At 51.8% G+C, this 12,644-nt stretch overlaps 1 protein-coding gene across 2 annotated transcripts in view; it reads left to right on the top strand.

Moving 5' to 3' along the window:
* The window catches only part of PDZD4 (PDZ domain containing 4), a 62,644-nt gene that overhangs the window by 40,326 nt on the left and 9,674 nt on the right, over positions 1-12,644 (top strand). For both annotated transcript variants that reach the window (XM_060252950.1, XM_060252951.1), the window contains exons 5-6: positions 3,236-3,298; positions 3,400-3,501. In XM_060252950.1, the coding sequence (XP_060108933.1) occupies positions 3,236-3,298; positions 3,400-3,501 (165 nt within the window). The remainder of the gene's footprint in view (positions 1-3,235; positions 3,299-3,399; positions 3,502-12,644) is intronic.

Genomic DNA, 12,644 nt, shown 5'->3' on the forward strand with positions numbered 1-12,644 from the left:
GAGGGCCAACAGAGTCCGAGGCCTTCCCCTGAGAGGAACATCAGAAGAGCTCTGCTGGATCAGACCAGGGAGGGTCCATCTAGTCCAGCCTCCTGTCTCACACAGTGCCCAACCAGTTCCTCTGGAGGGCCAACAGAGTCCGAGGCCTTCCCCTGAGAGGAACATCAGAAGAGCTCTGCTGGATCAGACCAGTGAGGGTCCATCTAGTCCAGCCTGCTGCCTCACACAGTGGCCAGTCAGTTCCTCTGGAGGGCCAACAGAGTCCGAGGCCTTCCCCTGAGAGGAACATCAGAAGAGCTCTGCTGGATCAGACCAGGGAGGGTCCATCTAGTCCAGCCTCCTCCCTCACACAGTGGCCAGTCAGTTCCACTGGAGGGCCAACAGAGTCCGAGGCCTTCCCCTGAGAGGAACATCAGAAGAGCCCTGCTGGATCAGACCAGGGAGGGTCCATCTAGTCCAGCCTCCTCCCTCACACAGTGGCCAGTCAGTTCCTCTGGAGGGCCAACAGAGTCCGAGGCCTTCCCCTGAGAGGAACATCAGAAGAGCTCTGCTGGATCAGACCAGGGAGGGTCCATCTAGTCCAGCCTCCTCCCTCACACAGTGGCCAGTCAGTTCCTCTGGAGGGCCAACCACAGGGCAGAGCAGTTGAGGGCTTCCTCTGATGTTGCCTTCAAGTCCTGGCTCTGGGATTCAGAGGCTTCATGCCTTTGAATGTGGAGGCTGCTGTCAGCCACCATGGCTAGTAGCCATCTCAGTGAAAATGATCCTGGATGTAAGACACCCCCCCCCCTTAAAAAATGCAAACATAGGATAACCACCTCTTTTTTGTTTGTTCGTTTGCTTGACGGCATAACTGGGGGAAAATACAATATATATTTTGGTTCTTAATTGCTAGAGATATGTCCTTCAATTGCAATTGGTCACCTTTAATGTACCACTTCGAAATATCTCAGAGGTATCTCATGGTGCATTGAATGCTGCAGCACTGGGAGATGTGCAGGTAGAGCGGAGGTTTAAGGCACAAAAACACAAGGCGCTCAAGAAAGCAGAAACAGGCTGCAGGGCCTGCACGATTCGGTTTCCTCGAATGCCCGAATTTGGCATAGCTCAACGTAGCACTCATCAAAACCCGGGAGATTAGTAGGGTTGGCCACAGTTATTACAAACCAGAGAGTGTAGTGGTTAAGTACGCAGATGCTTATCTGGGAGAACCGGGTTTGATTCCCCACTCCTCCACTTGCAGCTGCTGGGATGGCCTTGGGTCAGCCATCGTTCTCGCAGAGTTGTCCTTGAAAGGTTAGCTGCTGGGAGAGCTCTCGCAGCCCCACCCACCTCGCAGGGTGTCTGTTGTGGGGGAGGAAGGGAAAGGAGATTGTAGGTTGCTCTGAGACTCTGTCCTTGAAAGGGCAACTTCTGGGAGAGCTCTCTCAGCCCCACCCACCTCACAGGATTTGATTCCCCACTCCTCCACTTACAGCTGCTGGAAGGGCCTTGGGTCAGCCATAGCAGAGGTTGTCCTTGGAAGAGCAGCTGTTGAGAGAGCCCTCTCAGCCCCACCCGCCTCACAGGGCTTGATTCCACACTCCTCCACTTGCAGCTGCTGGAAAGGCCTTGGGTCAGCCATAGCTATTGGAGAAGTTGTCCTTGAAAGGGCAGCTTCTGGGAGAGCTCTCTCAGCCCCACCTGCCTCACAGGATTTGATTCCCCACTCCTCCACTTACAGCTGCTGGAAGGGCCTTGGGTCAGCCATAGCTATCACAGAGGTTGTCCTTGAAAGGGCAGCTTCTGGGAGAGCTCTCTCAGCCCCACCTGCCTCACAGGATTTGATTCCCCACTCCTCCACTTACAGCTGCTGGAAGGGCCTTGGGTCAGCCATAGCTATTGCAGAGGTTGTCCTTGAAAGGGCAGCTTCTGGGAAAGCTCTCTCAGCCCCACCCACCTCACAGGATTTGATTCCCCACTTCTGTACTTGCAGCTGCTGGAAGGGCCTTGGGTCAGTCATAGCTATCGCAGAGGTTGTTCTTGAAAGGGCAACTTCTGGGAGAGCTCTCTCAGCCCCACCCACTTCACAGGGTGTCTGTTGTGGGGGAAGAAGATAAAGGAGATTGTAAGACACTTTGAGTTTCTGATTCAGAGAGAAGGGCGGGGTATAAATCTGCAGTCTTCTTCTACATGGATGGGAGACCACCAGAGAAGACCGGAGCTGCTATGCAGAGGAAGGCAATTGCAAATCACCCCTGTATCATCCAGATACTGGCCGGAGGGCCAACCCTGTTGAGCTTCTGAGATCTGATGAAATCGGCTTAGTCCAGACCAGGAGTGTCAAACATGTGGCGCAGGGGCCCAGTCAGGCCCCCGGAGGGCTCTTATCAGGCTCGAGCAACTGGCTGTCATCTGCTTCCTTCTCCCTCTCTCTTGCTTCCTTCTGCATCACAGCTTGCTTTGCCAGGCGTGCTCAATTACACAGGAGCTACAGAGCTCCATTGGCTGAGGCTCCTCCCTTGAGGAGGAAGGTGGGAAGGGAGAGCTTGCTTTGCCAGGCTTTCTCAATCGCACAGCAGAGCTACTGAGCCAAGCCTCTCTTCCTTCTTTTGGCTGAGGCTTCTCCCCCTCCTCATCCCCCGGGGAAGGAAGAAAAGAGCCAGAGCTTCCTTTGCTCCGTTCCTCTGATTGCATGAGAGCAATACAAAGAAAGTACCTTTAAGACCAATGAGTTCTGTTTTCTCCATTGGCTGAGGCTCCTCCCTTGGGGAGGAAAGCAGAGCTTGCTTTGCCAGGCTCTCTCAATCGCACAGCAGAGCTACTGAGCCAAGCCTCTCTTCCTTCAGTTGGCTGAAGCTCCTCCACCTCGTGGTTCCCTGGGGAGGGAGGGAAAGAGCCCGAGCTTCCTTTGCCCAGTTCCTCTGATTGCACGAGAGAAATACAAAGAAAGCACCTTTAAGACCCATGAGTTCTAATGTTTTGTTTTTAGGGTTTTTTTAAAAAAAATCTTTTAATTGTGTTTGTCTGTGTCCTTTACAAAGTTGATATCTCTGCTACCTAATCTTAAATAGGTCCACACGTGGCCCAGCCCAACATGGCCTGGCCCGACAAGGTCTCATTTATGTCAGAGCCGGGCCTCATGAGTTCGACACTCCTGTTCTAAGCCCTCCAGGTTTAAGGGCAAAGGGCAGCAGGAAAAGCAGGAGACTGGATCGATCCCCGTGATGTTCATTTCCCTCTCTTTTCACACCAGGTAAACCCTAACAGCATCGCTGCCAAGGATGGTCGGATTCGGGAAGGCGATCGTATCGTCCAGGTGAACCGGGGGGAGATGGGATGGGAGAGAACCGGCAACTGTGTGCGGAGGAGGAACGCTTGGGGCCTCAGTTTAAACCTGCCTTTTCCCTCCCCCTGTAGATTAACGGGATGGAGGTTCAGAATCGCGAGGAGGCAGTGGCAATTCTCACCCAGGAGGAGAGGACGAACATCTCCCTGCTGCTGGCTAGACCTGAGACTGAGGTGAAAGGCGACTCGATGCTTGGCGCGGCCAATTCGGAAGTGCGGGTTGGTTCAGGAAAGGCAGACCTGGGAGGGGAGCCCCAAATGCAGACTTCTCCGATAGCTGCTCTTGAGAGCCAGTCTGGTGTGGCGGTGAAGTGCGCAGACTCTTATCTGGGAGGACCGGGTTTGATTCCCCACTCCTCCACTTGCACCTGCTGAGATGGCCTTGGGTCAGCCATAGCTTTCACAGAGTTGTCCTTGAAAGGGCAGCTTCTGGGAGAGCTCTCTCAGCCCCACCTACCTCACAGGGTTTGATTCCCCATTTCTCCACTTCCAGCTGCTAGAATGGCCTTGGGTCAGCCATAGCTCTCGCAGAGTTGTCCTTGAAAGTGCAGCTTCTGGGGGAGCTCTCTCAGCCCCACCTACCTCACAGGTTTTGATTCCCCACTCCTCCGCTTGCAGCCGCTAGAATGGCCTTGGGTCAGCCATAGCTTTTGCAGGAGTTGTCCTTGAAAGGGCAGCTTCTGGGAGAGCTCTCTCAGCCCCACCTACCTCACAGGTTTTGATTCTCCACTCCTCCGCTTGCAGCCGCTAGAATGGCCTTGGGTCAGCCATAGCTTTCTCAGAGTTGTCCTTGAAAGGGCAGCTTCTGTCAGAGCTCTCGCAGCCCCACCCACCTCACAGGGTGTCTGTTGTGGGGGGCGGAGGTAAAGGAGATTGTGACCGCTCTGAGATTCAGAGTACAGGGTGGGATATAAATCCAATATCTTCTTCTTCTCTCTTCACTGTAATAGGAGGGTTCCTTTGGGGACCTTCCGCCGTTGGGACGCTGCCATAGGTTTTTCTCATTTAGGACAAAGAAGGCCCTTCAGTGGGCAGGAAGGGTTGCATCCAATGCTCCCTCTAAGGTGTGGAGTCTTGTGAGCAACGATTCTACTTTGTGAGCTACTGGCATTAAAGTTCATAGAATCATAGAATTGGAAGGGACCCCCAGGGTCATCCAGTCCAACCCCCTGCACAATGCAGGAAACTCATAAATACCTCCCCCTAAGTTCACAAGATGAGCATTGGGGTATAAATCCAGCTGTTCTTCTGGTTTGCAGTAGAACAGCTGGAATGTCACACCCGAGACCAACAAGATTTGGGGAGTATAAGCAGTGTTCCCTCTATGCTGAGTTAGCGTGAGCTAGCCCACAGATTTTTAGCCTCCAGCTCGCACATTTTTGCCTTACCTTAGGAAGGATGACTCCAGAGCACACGAATTTATTCAGTAGCTCACAACGTTAATGCCAATACGGTAATGCTCACAGCTTTCATGCCAGTAGCTCATAAAGTAGAATTCTTGCTCACAAGACTCTGCAGCTTAGAGGGAACATTGGGTAGGAGCTTTCATGAGTCAAACCTCCCTTTGAGAGAGCCAGTTTGGTGTAGTGGTTGAGTGCACGGACTCTTACCTGGGAGAACCGGGTTTGATTCCCCGCTCCTGCACATGCAGCTGCTGGAGTGACCTTGGGTCAGCCACAAGCTCTCTCAAGGCTGTTCTGCTCAAGAGCAGTTCTGGGAGAAGCTGTTTCAGCCCCACCTACGTCACTGTGAGTGTGTGTTGTGGGGAGGGGAAGAGAAAGGAGATTTGGCTAGTGAAGGGCAGGGTATAAATCCAATCCTCCTTCTCCTTCTTCTTCAGGCATGACAAAGGGGACTTTGACTATCAAATGCTTATATCCCAAAAATCTTGTTAGCCTTTCAAATACTCTTGGACTCAAACCAGAGGTATATTATGGCCTAGATCCCTCCAGGGACAAAGTCATGAAGGTATTCAGGAGTGAGGTTGGGTTGAGCGGGAGGAAATCTGCAGACTTTTCCCTGCTTTGCGTTTGAGGAGGATACTGTGATGACCGCGGGGTGGCAAAAAGTAGCCACATAAGTAGCCACATGGGGTTCCTCGAAGTCTGCAAGGGCTTGTTTTGTAGCAGGACCTCCTTTGCAAATTAGGCCACCCCCCCCACCCCCCGATGTAGACAGTCCTCCAATTTTTTTTATTTATTTGATTTGATTTATATCCCGCCCTACCCCACCGAAGCGGGCTCAGGGCGGCTTACAATACAGAGATTCTAACAATAAAATTCAAATTTTAAATATAATAACAATTTACATAATTAAGAAATTAAAAACATTAAAAAACATTAAAAAATCAGTACATCAATCCAACAATATGCAATCTATAAACTTCTTCAGTATTTTGGTAAGCTCCAAGAGCTTACAAACGACGGTGATGCTGACCGTTGATGATATTACTGGGGTTTCCACCCCCCTTCTGAAAGGGTTAGAACTAGGAATTAAGCTAAGGGTAATTTTTTTTAATTAAAAAAATCCATGTTGATGTAAGAGCCCCTGTGACGGAACCGGCCCGATTCTGCCTTCAGACCCGGTCCCGTCAGCTTCCCTATGGAGTCGCCAACTCCTGGAGGGAGCTATGTCTCCTCCTGCCCCTTGGGCTCGCTGCCACCACCTGCTCAGTCCCGGGGTTCAGATTGAGAGGAACAGGACTCCCAATCCCCCTTTCCAGCTGTGAGGCTAGGCCTCCAGGTCCTCTGCCACCCTGCACTTGGGTTTCACAGAGACCTCAGCACTTCTTTGGGGCACCCCTGGAGGATTGGCACCTTATCCAACTGCATGCCTTCCCCCTTCTCCGGGGCCCCCTTCTTAACACAGCGTGGTCTAAAGCGGTCTGGGGATCTAGGTGGTACAGAGATGAACTGCCAGCATTTAAAACAGAAAAAAAACATTTATTTAAAAGAGAAAAATATAGGAAGAGAAAAACACAAAACAAAAACAGTTGCATTTAAAAAGTTAGCACCGCACAGCAAAGCACAGCAAACAGCATAACAAAATAAAGGTGGTTTTTAAACGCATCGTATTGTCCCTGGTCTATACTTGATCTGCCTAAGAAAATGACTTACTTTGTCTGCCTGCCTGGGGGCCCCCAGGCAGGAGCCTCCATTGCTCACCACATGCTTGCTCGAGCGCTGGCTCAAATCTGAGACTCTCTTCCTGCCTAGCACATGGCAAGAACAACAGCACTTCCTGCTTCTCTAGGGGACTTTCCCCCTAGCGTTGTTGGTTTGGCTCTGGAAGGGAGGGGGGGGAGTGAGGGGAAGGCTACAAAGCCGGCTGAATGGATTTACTGATCCCTGCCTTTTTGGATGAAGCACCAACACTCTCAGATGGCGTTTCTCCACACGTCCCCCTCCTTAAATTCTGAGCCGGAGGGGTTGCCTCCTACAGAGGTGACCCCGTAGCAGAATCCAAACAAACAAGGAGAAACCCATTAACCAAAATATTACACAAACATTACACAAACATTCAGGTATTTCTCCAATAATACACAAAGTCCAGCACCCTAGGTGCTCATGTCCTTTCTGGACAAAACGTTGCATGCTGCATTCAGAAGGAATGTCCAGTCTTTAAGATGTACTCCTCCGTCTCCCAGGACCACCTCTGGAGTTTGGTGCTCTCCCTCCGTTGCTGCTGTGGCTGGGGTGAGTGGCCCATCAAAGGAGCAAATTCCTGGCCCCACATCTGAAGTTGGAAACTGCCCAGTTCCCACACAGTTGCCTCTTTATCCCTCATTGGTGGAATGTTCCCTCTGTCCACTCTGTCCTCCCAGAAAACTACCTCTGGTGCTCCAAACAATTGCTGTCCCAGCTTCTTTTTGTCTCCTTCCTTCCTACCTATGTGCACCACCATGGACCTCGCAGAGAATGGCTGTGGCATATTCACCTGCCCCACTTGAACTGCCTTTCCCATTTTCTCCATAGCCCCCACACAGGTAGCATCGTCTAGATCATCCACAATCACATGGGGTCCCTCCCATTCCACTTTCCGTTCACCAGTATGAAGGGGCAGGAAAACCATCACCCTATCCCCTGTCTCAGCTTCTGAGAACTCCACTTTCTGGTCCCTTGCCACCTCACACAGTGGATCCAGCCTCGGGTCACTTTGAACCTCAGACAGGAACATTTCCGGCTCCCCCAGACTTCCTATCATCTGTTCCTTCAAGCCACCCCTAGTCCCACTGTTTCCAGAACACTTTGCCAACGTTTGAGCTGGGTTCTCCGCCCCCTCAGTTGGTTTTTCAGTGTCAGCCAACTGAGCTCCTTCCTGCCTGGAACGCTCCACAGCATCCTGCTGCCCTTGTGGAAATTGGCACCCCTCTTCCCATTGGGCACACCCTCCTGCAGGGTTTGAGACAGACTGGTCCTCCCCCTCCCTGGTTGGTGGTGAGGTGGCTTCCCTAACGTTGCCTTCCTCCCCCCACCTTCCCCTGAGGGTTTGGCTTGGGTTCTCAGTCCCCTCGGTTGGTTTTTCAGCACTACCAAACTGACCCCCTTCCTGCCTGGAAGGTCCCACAGCTTCCCAGGATTCCTGTCTGCCCTGCTTCAAGACGACCTGTTTTGAGAGCGTCTCGGACGATCCCACTTCCTGATCCACAGCTACTTGGTGAACCGGTTCCAACCTAAGGCCGCTCCGGACCCCCTTCTGGAACCGCTCCCGTTCCCCCAAGCCTTCAGCTATGTGCTCCTCTGAGCCCACATTAGCCTTGCTGCTCTCAGAACCTCCTGTGAAATCTCCACTCTCCACCTCGGTCTCTTCAGCTTGCACATCCTTTACGCTAGACAGGTTCCCTCCCTCGCTAGGAACATCCACAGCCTCTTGCTGCACTTGGGGAAAGCTACACCCCTCTTCCCCTTGAGAACACCCTCCTCCAGGGCTTGCGACAGGCTGGTCCTGCCCCTCCTGGGTGACTGCCCTCTCTTCGTCCTCAGTAACCTGGGCTATTTCCCCCTCCCTGGTTGGTGGTGAGGTGGCTTCCTTAAAGTTGCCTTCCTCCTCCCACTTTTCCCTGGGGGTTTGGCTGCGGGGTACAGCCTTGATAGGGTACTGGCCAACCACCAAATCCCGGCCCAATAACACTGGAACTGTTTGTTCCTTCATTACCCCACATTCAGAATAGGATTTACCTTCTTGTGGAGCCAAACCCCTGAACTGCTTTCGGGAGTGGTCTGGCCCCAGTTTAAACCTTTTAAATACAGTGGCTTTATAGGCCGCAAAAGTTATCCCCCCATCTTCCATAGGCATGCTGTAATAGATGGCTGAAAGCTCTCCAGTCAGGTTGCTACAGAGGTAAGACATATAGTCCTCCTCTGCAATCCCCCACTGTTTGGCTGCCCTCTCAAAGTTGGAGAGGTATGTGGAGGGGTCTTCTCCCTCCTTGTACACTGCAAAGTCTTTGGGGGTGACTTGGATCTCTTTGCTTAGTTCAGCTTCCAGACGTAGCACCTCAAGCTCATGGCGACGTTGCTCTTCCTGCTCCCGTCTGTAGATTTCAGCTTTCTCTCTTTCCTCCTGCCGGCGGATCTCTGCTTCTTCCTGTCTGCGGATCGCATCCCTCTCTGCTTGTCGTTCCTCTCTCTCTCTTTCCTCCCGTCTGCGGACTGCATCCCTCTCTGCTTGTCGTTCCTCTCTCTCTCGTTCCTCCTGTCTGCGGTCTTGGTACGCCTTGGTACGGATTCTTGCCAGTTCCAACCGTAGCCGCAAGAGTTCTTCTGACTGGGTGGGAAACACTTTTGCAAGTGCCCCTGCATGCTGATGATACTCCAAAAGGAGGTCTTTCATATCTACTACAGTCATGTTGTCACACTCCAGCTTGTGCCTTGCACACTCTTCCTGGAGCTGTGGCTTTGTCATCTTCAGGATTTCCAGCATCTTAGCACGCTCCATCCTAACTAGCTAAACTTTCCCTACTCCAGTTGACCCGAAAAGAAAACAAAACCGCTGTTGCTTCCTCTGGGTGCTTGCACGCATCAAAAACCAAAAATGCCTGGCCAATCAAGTTCTCTGTTTGTTCTCATCCCACCGCTGCCACCAAGTGTGGCGGAACCGGCCCGATTCTGCCTTCAGACCCGGTGTCAGAACTCAAGAACGTCAAACGGATCCCATACTTAGTTACAAAGCTAGGATTTTATTGAAGAGAACTAGGTGCTGGAAAAGGCAAGATAACAGTAATGGCGAGAGCCAGCATCAGCTTGATTTTATACACGTAAAGCAAACATCTCACAAAGCCACAATTCACATCTCAGGGCGCAGCTGTCTTCTCACCATCACTATCAGTAGAGAGGATGCCTCCCTACTTCGAAGGCCATGCTGTTCGGCTTCAAAGGGTCCCAGTGTGAGAATGTGCAGAGACAAGACATAATTCATTCTACAGCCCCAAATATTTTGGATACCAGTGGGGCAAGGTTAATTACTATTCAGGCACTCTGGGTTAAGCAGAGGTTACAACATGGAGTCAGTTTGGTTCAGTTACAATACAGCTTTAAGGCACAGTAAAACTACCATACAGCATTGGTCACATTATAGGGGACCAGCAGCAAAGATACAAGTTCTGACATACTGCCCCCCCTAAGCGCCCCCTCCCGCGGGACCGACTTTGGGCTTGTGCGGGTACAGTAGGTGAAACTTTTTCAGCAGTTGCGGAGCCACTACGTTCTGAGATTCGACCCACTCGTCACAGCTCGGGGGGAAGTGTTTCCACCTGATCAAATAATACAGTTTCCCCCGTTTGACTCTGGAGTCCAGGATCTCCTGGACTTCATGGTGACTCTGACCCCTCACTGTCGTCGGAGGGGGCGGTGGGGCCCTGGGATGGAAGGACGTAGCACCAGGGTCTTTCCGAAGCAAGCTGCAATGAAAAACAGGATGGATCTTACTTAGAGACTTGGGTAGTTCGAGTTCTACCGTTACTTTATTTATTACCCTTTTGATTTTGAAAGGTCCGAGGAACTTCAGGGCCAGTTTGCGACAGGACTGAGGAAGGGGGAGGTTTTTTGTTGACAGGAAAACTGTATCCCCCACCTTTAGGTCCCACTCCGGAGAGTGTTTTTTGTCAAATTGTTTTTTGTATGCTTTTTTCGCTTCTTCCAGGTTTTCCTGAATTCCCTTCCAGCCTTCACGAAGTCCCTCCCACCACTGTTGGCACGATGTGGGTTGGGATGGGCTAGCTGGGAGGGCGAGCGTGGGGAACGGCTTGCCCTCGTAACCATTGATGATTTGAAAAGGGGAGGTTTTGGTTGAGCTATGGAGGCTATTGTTGTAGCCGTATTCTGCAAAGGGGAGGAGGTCTACCCAGTTGGACTGTTGGAAATTAATGAAGCAGCGGAGGTATTGCTCAAGAAGGCCATTAACCCTCTCCGTCTGTCCGTCCGACTGGGGGTGGTAGGCAGAACTCAATCCCTGCTCAATACCAGCCAGTTTGCAGAACTCCCGCCAGAAGTTGGCAACGAACTGTGTTCCGCGGTCACTAATGACCTTGTCTGGGAATGAGTGTAGGCGTACAATGTGAGTGAAAAAGAGCTGGGCGAGTTTTTTAGCGGTAGGTAATTGTTTGCAAGGAATGAAGTGAGCCTGCTTTGAAAAGGTATCGACTACGACCAAGATGACTGTTTTGCCCTGCGAAGGCGGGAGCTCCACAATGAAGTCCATGGAGACTACCGACCAAGGGCGGGTGGCCGTAGGGAGGGGGACTAGGTGGCCCGGAGGTTTGCCCCCCCTCCGTTTTGCCATGAGGCACGTGGGACATGAGAGTACAAACTCTGAAACATCTTTTTTCATTTTTGGCCACCAAAATTGGCGGGTGAGCAAGTTGAGCGTTTTAACATAGCCAAAGTGGCCGGCCAAGCGACTTGAGTGGCAGCGGTCCAAAACCTCTTTCCTGAGCGGATCGGGCACATAGATTTTTTCATTATGTAACCAGAGCCCGTTCTCGGCTTTGACCAAGTTGGGGGGGCGGTCAGCCTCTTGTTTGTACTCCGAGAGGAATCGAGAAAGTAATTCTAAGTCCGGAGGGTCGGTCTGTTTGCCGGAGCGGGTGGTGACCCCCCCCGCGATGGCTGAGGGGGAAATTAGCGAGTCCACCACCTCCTCCCTAAGACTGTCATGTTGGGGCAGGCGGGAAAGGGCGTCCGCTAAAAAGTTCTTTGAGCCTGGGATGTGTTTCAGCACAAAGTCAAACTTTGCAAAGAAGCCTGCCCACCGGATCTGTTTTGCAGTCATTTTGCGACGCCCAGTGAGGGCTTCCAGGTTTTTGTGATCGGTCCAAATTTCGAAGGGGACTCTTGCTCCTTCAAGCCAGGAGCGCCAGGTCTTTAAGGCAAACATGACTGCAAACGCTTCTTTGTCCCAGACTGACCAGTTTCTTTGTTCATTGGAAAATTTCCTGGAAATATAGGCACATGGTCGGAGCGCCCCATCCTCCCCCCTCTGCATTAATATGGCTCCTACAGCGGCGTCGGAGGCGTCGCATTGGACCACGAAGGGCTTTAGTTCGTCAGGGTGCGCTAGCACGGGTTCGGAGGTGAAGAGGCGTTTTAGCTCAGTGAAAGCTTTTTGACAGTCCGGCGTCCACGTTAGGCGTGCGCCGGGTTTTTTAGCCTCGTCACCTTTCCCTTTGGTTTTGAGGAGTTCTGTAAGGGGGAGCATGACCGTGGCGAACCCCTTTATGAAGTCGCGGTAAAAGTTAGCGAACCCGATAAAACTTTGTAACTGCTTGCGGGTTCGAGGGGGTTCCCAGTCTAACACCGCTTGGACCTTTGCGGGGTCCATGGACAATCCCTCCCCCGACACCCGGAAGCCCAAATAATCAAGTTCGGTCTTGTGGAATTCACATTTCGACAGTTTGGCATACAGTTTGTGTTTACAAAGGGTGCTTAACACTTTTCTGACCAAAGGCACATGAGACTTTAGATCTTGTGAATAGATAATGATGTCATCAAGGTACACCACCACCCCCTTGAACAGGAAGTCCCGCAGCACTTCATTGATAAAGTTCATAAAAACGCCCGGGGCTCCCTGTAGCCCAAACGGCATGACAAGGTACTCAAATTGTCCCAGTGGGGTGTTGAAGGCTGTTTTCCATTCGTCCCCCTCTTTGATGCGGACGCGGAAGTACGCGTCCCGGAGGTCGAGTTTGGTAAAGATTTTCCCCTTTGCTACAGTGTTTAACAAGTCCTTTATCAACGGGATCGGGTAGGCGTTGGACATGGAAATCCCGTTTATCGCACGAAAATCTGTGCAAAGTCTAAGCGACCCGTCCTTTTTCTTTC

This window comes from Heteronotia binoei, chromosome 13, assembly GCF_032191835.1.
Source record: "Heteronotia binoei isolate CCM8104 ecotype False Entrance Well chromosome 13, APGP_CSIRO_Hbin_v1, whole genome shotgun sequence".
NCBI classification, from domain to species: domain Eukaryota; kingdom Metazoa; phylum Chordata; class Lepidosauria; order Squamata; family Gekkonidae; genus Heteronotia; species Heteronotia binoei.